General features: G+C 38.2%; 1 protein-coding gene across 1 annotated transcript in view; it reads left to right on the forward strand.

Annotated features, from left to right (window-relative positions):
- Positions 1-5411, forward strand: part of LOC107710777 (1-phosphatidylinositol 4,5-bisphosphate phosphodiesterase eta-2-like) — a 49805-nt gene extending 44394 nt beyond the window's left edge. Inside the window, exon 23 of the mRNA XM_016515623.1 lies at positions 2728-5411. Within this exon, the coding sequence (XP_016371109.1) occupies positions 2728-4340 (1613 nt within the window). The 3' untranslated portion in view covers positions 4341-5411. The remainder of the gene's footprint in view (positions 1-2727) is intronic.
- The last annotated feature ends 4186 nt before the right edge of the window (positions 5412-9597 follow it).

Consider the following 9597-nt stretch of genomic DNA (forward strand, 5'->3'; position numbering starts at 1 on the left):
TATTGTTGTCACATGCACACAATGACCACTCTGTCATAAATTCCTGCAGCTGCTTCAGAGTTGCTGTAGCTCTCGGTCGCCTCTCTGAGCAGTTTCCTGCTGGCTCTTTCATCAGTTTGGAGCAGTGTCCTGATCCAGGGAGGGTCTGTGTCATACCAAATAGCTTCCACTTCTTAATAATAGACTTTACTGTGCTTCTAGGCATTGTTAAATCCAATTTTTTTTGTATCCATCTCCTGACTTGTACCTGTCCACAACTTTATCCCAGAGATCTTTTGAGAGTGCCTTGCCACCCATAGTTGATTGTTTGCTTCAGTTGCACTACCAAGGACTGAAACGCTCCAGGAAAGCTCTTTTCATGCTAAGCTAATCAAAATGAGCACAGCTGATCACAGTTAAAAGTCAAATGGCTTTGTGTGCTATTGAGAAGATGATTAGCTACACCTGATTGAGTCTTTTTTAGGAGGGGGCGATCCTTTTTCAAACTCAGTGATTTTTTTTTTCCTGACATGTTGGTGTTATAACTTTCACTTAGATGTTATAAGATGCACTGAGTAAATACAGCTGGATAAAACAAAAACTGTGTCCATCTTCATTTCAGGCTGCAAAGCAACAAAATGTGATTTTAAAGGGGGCGGGGTTTCTTTTCTATACCCGCTGTATATCTATCTATCTATCTAGATCTATATATATATATATATATATTTATAAATATGTTTGTATTTTCGGTGTAAAAAATCCAGTAATCACGAATGATACACTCTTAAACATAAAGGTGCTTCACGATGCCATAGAATAACCTTTTCGTCTAAATGGTTCTGTAACGGAGGCCAGCGAGTAGGTGCTGTGCAGGTAAACCTCACTCTCCTGATCTCAAGAGACGCACTAGCGACTGACGCTAGAGGCTGCAGTCTTTAGCCTCCTTGTTAGTGCGTCCGCCTCCCATGCTGGAGACCCGGGTTCGAGACCCACTCGGAGCGAGAACGAGGTGTGGCGGAGAGGACCCGGGAGAGATGATCAAATGTTGTGGGTGTGGGGACATTTCTAGCAAAACTATGCATGTTTTGTATATGTTTTTATCTGTTAAATGCAGCAATGTAACTGATTTTAGAGCTGTCACAAGTCCTCTGTAAGGAGTGAGGATGTGTTTCTCCCCCACGCACTTGAGCAAATACAAACCAGATGCTTGGTTTTTACCACTGGGGCAGGTCTTGAAATCACGGGTTTTCTACATGGGGAATATTGGCTAACTATGCTCTTGCATGTTGATTTGGGTTTTGGGGGATTATCATGTGACATGTGAATGAACGGGTGCAGCTGCATTTTTATATTCCTAAAGGTGTCATCCATATCGTAAGTTCTCAGCTCCTCGTGATGATGGTGCTAAACCTTCTTATTACTCACAACTATTTAGATCTTTAAACATTAACCTTCCCATGCCCACATTCTTTATTGTGTATCTGTAAATCCATATTCGAACAAAGCATATATGTTTTGTCAGTGCATTTTCCTGGTGTACCATCTTCCTTTTTACACTAAGTCCTTGTTTCATTCTGCGCTTATCCTGTAAAAATGTCTATTTTTCCTTCCTTCTTGCATGCTTTCTATCCTTAGTGCAAAACTGAGGGGCTGACCAATTACCAGGTAAAAAGAGTTTTCTAAGCAGGCTTGTCTTTTACTCTTTTAAATGATTTAATATTTTTTTCATCATGAGGTGTGTCGTATTCAACATCATACACTTTACTAAACAGCATTTGTTGGTCTAAAGCATCGATATTTACATTGCTTCTAGAGAAATGGCTTGTTTAAAAGACCTAATGCTACTTGAGTGAGAGAGGATTTACATGAGAAGAAAAAGGCTCGTAATATAATCCCTTAAAGCATTTACGTTTACACAATACTAATGCAATGTACAGACCAATAGAACAGTGGAAGTAATAAAAAAACAATGAAAATATGATGTTGAAAACATAAAAAGCATAGCTTTCCTGAATCCCAAGCCTGTGTTCACCTTATGTTTTGTTGACTTGTGAATTCACATTTGCACAATGTAGTTTGATGGATCATACTGTATATACCAAATATAATTAATATCTTTAATTTATTAATGTATTGTTTTGTCTCTTGCTTTTTTATATCATTGTATTACATTTTGTTATTATTTAAATGCAAATCTTTAACACATGGGACCAATTTTAGATAAAGCATGTTACATTATTGCAATACATTTGGTTTTGTTGAATTGTGCTTAAAGCTGAAGTGTGTATTATCTTTTTCATCATAAAAACTCCTATACAATTTTAATATGAAGAGACTTTAAGCCATTTGTTTGTCGATTTCCCCAAAAGTATAAATACCATGTTACTGTGGGTCTATCAAGATTTTGCTTTGACACAGCAGAATTGACTCAAGCAATGGTGTAATTCTAAGGGGTGGTCTACGTGGTGTTCTGACCAATGACAGACAATAATTAGTGACACATGTAGAACATAAAATACATACTTCACCTTTATTTTTCCTTTATGTTTTGCTGTAAATGTGCTATGTCAAAAAAAAAGCATTATTTCATTCATGTGCAAAAGTATTACTGTATTTTGTTGGTCTTGATGGCATTCATGATACACTTTATGTAGTCTCATTGTTTATTTTTTAATGTCTAACAGCATTTTAATTGTCATTATATCCCTATTTATACCTATTTTTTTTCTGCTTGCCATGTGCTTCCAGAAAATTATGAAGTGCAAAGTCTAACTCCATCCCTGAACACCTTATGTCTGGAATCCATTACTGAGGAATTTCAGGAGAGCAGTCCTTTGACCTCCACACAAAATCTCATGGATACCTCACCACATTGTCCCTCCACTACATTGTCTTCACCATCCACAGCAATAACAGCATCTTCCAATGGGGAAAATCCCAGCCCTTTGAAAAATAATGAGGACATTGTGAAATCATTTGCACTAACTCAGAGTATCGGTTCATATAGCACCAGTGGCAAGGATTCCGAGATCAGCCACATCAACTCTCCACTTTCCACAAATTACCTTGACATTGGATGTGTTACGCCCCCCTTGCCAGACCAAGAAGATGGCGAGGTTGTGCAAAAAGCAGTCATTCACCCCAACATTGCTGAAATAAAAACAGCACAGACTCCAGAGATAGATGTTGTAAAGGAAAGAACCGCCATTCAGAGCTCTCAAAGGATTCAGCCGTTGAAGGGGGTGTTTGACAGAGACATTGGACGAAGCATGCAAACTGGACTGAGGATCCCTGTCAGAAGGACCAAAAGTGAAGGAAAAATGAAGGCAGTGAAAAAAGCAGACAGCCAATCAGTGGTCCCCGAAGTCTCTATTGACACCACTTTAAACGACAGGCTTTGGAGCAAACTCGACCCCAGCAGCTATCGGGATAGTGTGTCATCGTCTTCCAGCATTTCGTCCAATGACACTGTGATTGATTTGTCCTTGCCCAACCTTTCCAGGAAGAGCCTTACCTGTCTTAGTGCAGCCCGGGACTACTCCGACAACCAAGTATCGCTGGCCAACAGGACCAGCCAGCCTCGGTCGGCGATTGCAGCATGCAACGTCTCGCGCGTCAGCAAGAGCAAGTCCAACCCCAACCTGCGGGATGGTGAGATGTGCGAGCCAGAGGACGAGTTCCAGCCCAGGCCTCTGGTGGCAGAGAAAGACCCCATCCGGCCCATGCAGAGGCGCCACACATGGAGCAGGTTGTACATGGAGGGTTTAAAGCAGTCATCCATGCTCGCTGCTTCTGCTGGCTCCAGAAGGTCAACCACCCCCTCGGCAAAAGACATGGACAGCTGCTCGAAATCCAAGAGCCTTGGAGATCTCACTTCAGACGACATCACCTGTAATTTTGAGAGCAAGTATCGAAGCATTAGCCGCAGTTTCATTGTGAGGCCAAGCCGCCAACAAGGGAAAACTCTTAGAAAGCCCCAGAATGACCTAACGGAGCAGCTCAAGAGGCTCACCGATGTGGAACCCCTCACTAGCAAAGACTTTGCTCAGTGCAGGCATGATTCTGAAGCGGGACAGGAAGAGGAGGAGACACCCCCTTTGCGGAGGAGTTCCTCACGGAGTCAGAGCCGGGTGAGATACATCGCTAACCGAGCCAGGCAGGCCCAAGAGAGGCAGCAGCTACAAAGCCTGACTAGTATGTCTGGGAGCCCCATTGAAGAGCGTGGCAATCCTGAAGGAGCTTGTAGTGTACCCCACAGTCCCTGTGCTAGCTTGGATCTTTTGAGCCAACTTCCACCAGGACCGCCCCAACAAAATCCCCTGAGCCCGGACAACGAGGTCTTCTTCATGCTCAGGCTGTAAAGGGGCAAGAATGTGTTGAATTCTTTTTGTGGGGAGTGAACGAACACAAGGTGGCCAACCTCCACCTGTCATTCATTAAGATATTCCAATGGACATGTTGAGCAGGTTAAACATGTATTATCTGCACCTACTGTACTACACCTTCCATTTTGGATTGACAAAAGAAGTTGAAAAGCACACTTTTTTATGTCCATTGCTGACCTACTCCCCACCCTGAATAATGAGCCGTTAAAGGGATGAGATGCTAAGCTTTAAACTTTAAATTGGATGCAACAGTTTGCTAGTTTGTACAAATTATTTGTAAATGTGCATGCATGTGTTTAAAAAAAAGCCAAAGGTGCAAAACCAGAGGATTTTTAAATGGTGTATAAAAATATACAACGTTGCATATAGAAATGATTACAAACATTCTAAAATTAGATTATGCCTGTGGCATTTGTGGTACTGTAATATTTTTTGTTTTTTTTAAGATGCAGCCTAGTGCAGCAATAGATAAAAATGTAAGCACTACTGATTCACCACAATGATTCCCTGCATTCAAAAGTTTATTAGTCTGCAGCCGAAATACAAATGCATTTGTTTGTGTTGTTAATGGTATAATAACAAATTTTGTAACCAAGCATGGGATGTATTTGTCACAATAATTTATTTTCCCTTGAAACTATTTTTAAAATAGTTTTAGATATAGTAATATTACTGACTGCTATATTCTGTTGTTTTAGTTTTTAATGTAGTAAAATTATAACTTACAGTGTGTTCTTTAGTTCAGTTAGTTACTAATGAAGTGTAGCTCTAAAAATACGGTAATTCATATAAAAATTGCATATCTTCACTTTATGTACAGTAGTTTACCTTTTGAAATTTTATTGTATGTCACTTGATTGTATTATTTCTCCTATGGTCTACTGTATTTTTATGCTTCAAAGATTTTATGATTTAAAAATGTACAGTCTATTAGAGTCTAGGTATGCAGTTATGTAGATGCTATTCAATGTCATTGTCCTAAGTACACTAATACCTTTTATTACTTTTTTAAAGAATGCTACTCAGTGACAGGGGAATACATTTTTACCAACTACATCCTTCTTTTTACTGTATTCTTGTATCTGAAGTTAACAAACACAACTGTTTCACTTTCCAAGCTTTGAAGATATATCACTTTTCTTAATATTCCTCTATTTGTTAGCTTATTAGTCTATTATTAGTCTGATAACAGCTTTAACTTTGAGACTGTATGGTGAAAAGTTAACAGTTTATATAGTTACAATTCTATGGATGATTGGATTACGAAAATTGTAAATCTTTCATTTACTCATGGAATGTTCCCAAATGTGTGGAAATTAGCTGCTGTAATGATGTGATCGCCTATCCACCTGCAACTACAGACCTCCCCAACAAAATCCCCTGAGCCCGGACAACGAGGTCTTCTTCATGCTCAGGCTGTAAAGGGGCAAGAATGTGTTGAATTCTTTTTGTGGGGAGTGAACGAACACAAGGTGGCCAACCTCCACCTGTCATTCATTAAGATATTCCAATGGACATGTTGAGCAGGTTAAACATGTATTATCTGCACCTACTGTACTACACCTTCCATTTTGGATTGACAAAAGAAGTTGAAAAGCACACTTTTTTATGTCCATTGCTGACCTACTCCCCACCCCTGAATAATGAGCCGTTAAAGGGATGAGATGCTAAGCTTTAAACTTTAAATTGGATGCAACAGTTTGCTAGTTTGTACAAATTATTTGTAAATGTGCATGCATGTGTTTAAAAAAAAGCCAAAGGTGCAAAACCAGAGGATTTTTAAATGGTGTATAAAAATATACAACGTTGCATATAGAAATGATTACAAACATTCTAAAATTAGATTATGCCTGTGGCATTTGTGGTACTGTAATATTTTTTGTTTTTTTTAAGATGCAGCCTAGTGCAGCAATAGATAAAAATGTAAGCACTACTGATTCACCACAATGATTCCCTGCATTCAAAAGTTTATTAGTCTGCAGCCGAAATACAAATGCATTTGTTTGTGTTGTTAATGGTATAATAACAAATTTTGTAACCAAGCATGGGATGTATTTGTCACAATAATTTATTTTCCCTTGAAACTATTTTTAAAATAGTTTTAGATATAGTAATATTACTGACTGCTATATTCTGTTGTTTTAGTTTTTAATGTAGTAAAATTATAACTTACAGTGTGTTCTTTAGTTCAGTTAGTTACTAATGAAGTGTAGCTCTAAAAATACGGTAATTCATATAAAAATTGCATATCTTCACTTTATGTACAGTAGTTTACCTTTTGAAATTTTATTGTATGTCACTTGATTGTATTATTTCTCCTATGGTCTACTGTATTTTTATGCTTCAAAGATTTTATGATTTAAAAATGTACAGTCTATTAGAGTCTAGGTATGCAGTTATGTAGATGCTATTCAATGTCATTGTCCTAAGTACACTAATACCTTTTATTACTTTTTTAAAGAATGCTACTCAGTGACAGGGGAATACATTTTTACCAACTACATCCTTCTTTTTACTGTATTCTTGTATCTGAAGTTAACAAACACAACTGTTTCACTTTCCAAGCTTTGAAGATATATCACTTTTCTTAATATTCCTCTATTTGTTAGCTTATTAGTCTATTATTAGTCTGAAAACAGCTTTAACTTTGAGACTGTATGGTGAAAAGTTAACAGTTTATATAGTTACAATTCTATGGATGATTGGATTACGAAAATTGTAAATCTTTCATTTACTCATGGAATGTTCCCAAATGTGTGGAAATTAGCTGCTGTAATGATGTGATCGCCTATCCACCTGCAACTACAGACCTATTTGCATTTTGCCGATGGTTTCCAAGGTGGCCGAAAAACTTGTTGCAGAACAAATGATAAATCATTTGAATAGCAGTGCTAATCCTTTACATCCACATCAGTTTGGTTTCCGTACTAATCGCTCAGCCAACTGCTATTTTATAGAAAAGTTCTTGTTAGATCGTGGCGGGGTTGCCTGTGTCGTCTATCTAGATTTTAAAAAAGCTTTTGACACCATTAATCATGGAATTCTCTTATCTAAATGAAATACATTTAACTTTTCTGCTAGTACCGGATGAAGTGCTTCTTATTCTTTTTTTCTTTTTTTTTTACTTTTTATTGCATTTTAACAATACACATGTACAAATAAATTTCCATGTAACAGAGAAAACACACACACAAAAAAAACAACAACAACAACAAAAAAGCTTCTCAGTATTTTACATTAGTATATAATATCACCTCTTTTTTTTTTTTTTTGTCTTTTATCAACAGGCTCGTGATGACACATTGGTGTCCTAAGACACGAAACGATCGGTTTGTGCGAGAAACCGAACAGTATTTATATCATTTTTTACCTCTAATACACCACTATGTCCAACTGTCTTTGGGCGCGCGCACGGCATCCGGTGCGTGAGTTGTGTACGCGCTCTGGCGTAGTTTACGCAAGCGCCGGAAGTGATCTCTCGCGCGTATACGTCACTCATTGTTTACACAGTGCACAGTCATTGTAGGTACGACGGCTAATCAAAATGGTACTTACTTGCGCTTATCCGGATTGTTCAAACCGACTTAAAACTAAAAGATTACGTTCTCTCGCGCGAACTCATTCGGGAGTGGTGACTTTCCACGTATTCCCAACTTCTGAGCCTGCTCGCCTGATGTTATGGTTGATTGCTCTTCGGCTGGATATCAACACACCCATTAACATAAACTACACCAGAGCGCGTTCACACCTCACGCACCGGATGCCGTGTGCGCGCCCAAAGACAGTTGGACATAGTGGTGTATTAGAGGTAAAAAATTATATAAATACTGTTCGGTTTCTGCCACAAACCGATCGACATATGATGATTTTTAATGGCAGCCGATTCCAAATCCACCCAAGACGGGCAGTTCTGAGATAAAAAATAAAACATAATTGTTCTAAGTTACACAGCCCAATAATACCAATGAAAATTAGGACACTGTTGACCTCCTCTATCATATGGCAAATATAAAAGTGTCAGACGGAGTCTGGAACATCTGTTATTCCAAATGTATTTAGTGAACATTTTTTTAAGTCGTTGAAATAGATGTTTAGGGGGAGGCAGAGGAATGTTCTTGAATAAATGTAAAAAGTTTGGCAAAATATTAATTTTCAAAATATTTATTCGACCAATTAAAGATATGGGTAAGGACATCCATCTTTCTATAGAGCTACTAACACTTTCAAGAAGTGGATCATAATTTACTTGCACAACATCTTCTAGTTTTGGTACAATTTTTATACCCAAGTATGTAAAACGGTCAACTATATTGAAGGTTGCAACACAGTTACTAGGTTGCTGTCTGTCAATCTCATTTAGATATAGAATATAACTTTTAGAATTGTTAATTTTGTATCCAGAAATTTTTCCAAATGTACTGATAAGATCTAATAAAGCAGGTATTGATGTATCAAGATGCTTTAGGAAAAGAATGACATCATCAGCGAATAACGCAATTTTATGTTCTATCTGTCCAATCTTAATGCCTGTTAATTCCACGTTTTTTTACTGCTATTGCAAAAGGCTTGATGGAGATGGCAAAAAGAAGAGGAGAAAGAGGAGAACCTTGTCTACACCCTCTTGATACGCTAAATGGTTTTGAAACAATATTATTTGTCAACACTTCTGCTGTAGACCTACTATAAAGTAATCTAACCCATCTACAGTACCTTTCACCAAAACCAAATCTGACCAATAAATCAAACAAATAAGACCCGATCGAAGGCCTTTTCGGCGTCCAATGATAGTAGAGCAGTATCTCGTTCACCCCTCTGTTCATAAAGGATATTTAGGACTCTTCGAACATTGTGAAATCCTTGCATACGTTGTATAAAACCATTTTGATCCTCACTAGGGATGCACCGATACCGATACTGGTATCGGTATCGGGCCCAATACTGAGCTCCTGTACTCGTACTCAGGGGCGTAGATTACGCGGGGGACGCGGGGGACGCGGGGGACGTGTCTCCCCCACTTTTAATATCACGTAAATTCGTCCCCACGCACTTTTTCAGGCAAGTGTGTTTGCATAGAGGTTTTGAAGAGCCGGTGTGAATAAATATAGATTTAAATTCAAAGAGACAGGATAGTCTGTGCATGATCTGATGTTTTGTTCGAACCCAGAGAAACTAGTCTGCCTTATGTGATTAAAAAAAAAAGTGTTTGTAGTATATAAACAAATCATTATTATTG

Source organism: Sinocyclocheilus rhinocerous, unplaced genomic scaffold (assembly GCF_001515625.1).
Source record: "Sinocyclocheilus rhinocerous isolate Xijiao unplaced genomic scaffold, SAMN03320098_v1.1 scaffold1048, whole genome shotgun sequence".
Lineage (NCBI taxonomy): Eukaryota > Metazoa > Chordata > Actinopteri > Cypriniformes > Cyprinidae > Sinocyclocheilus > Sinocyclocheilus rhinocerous.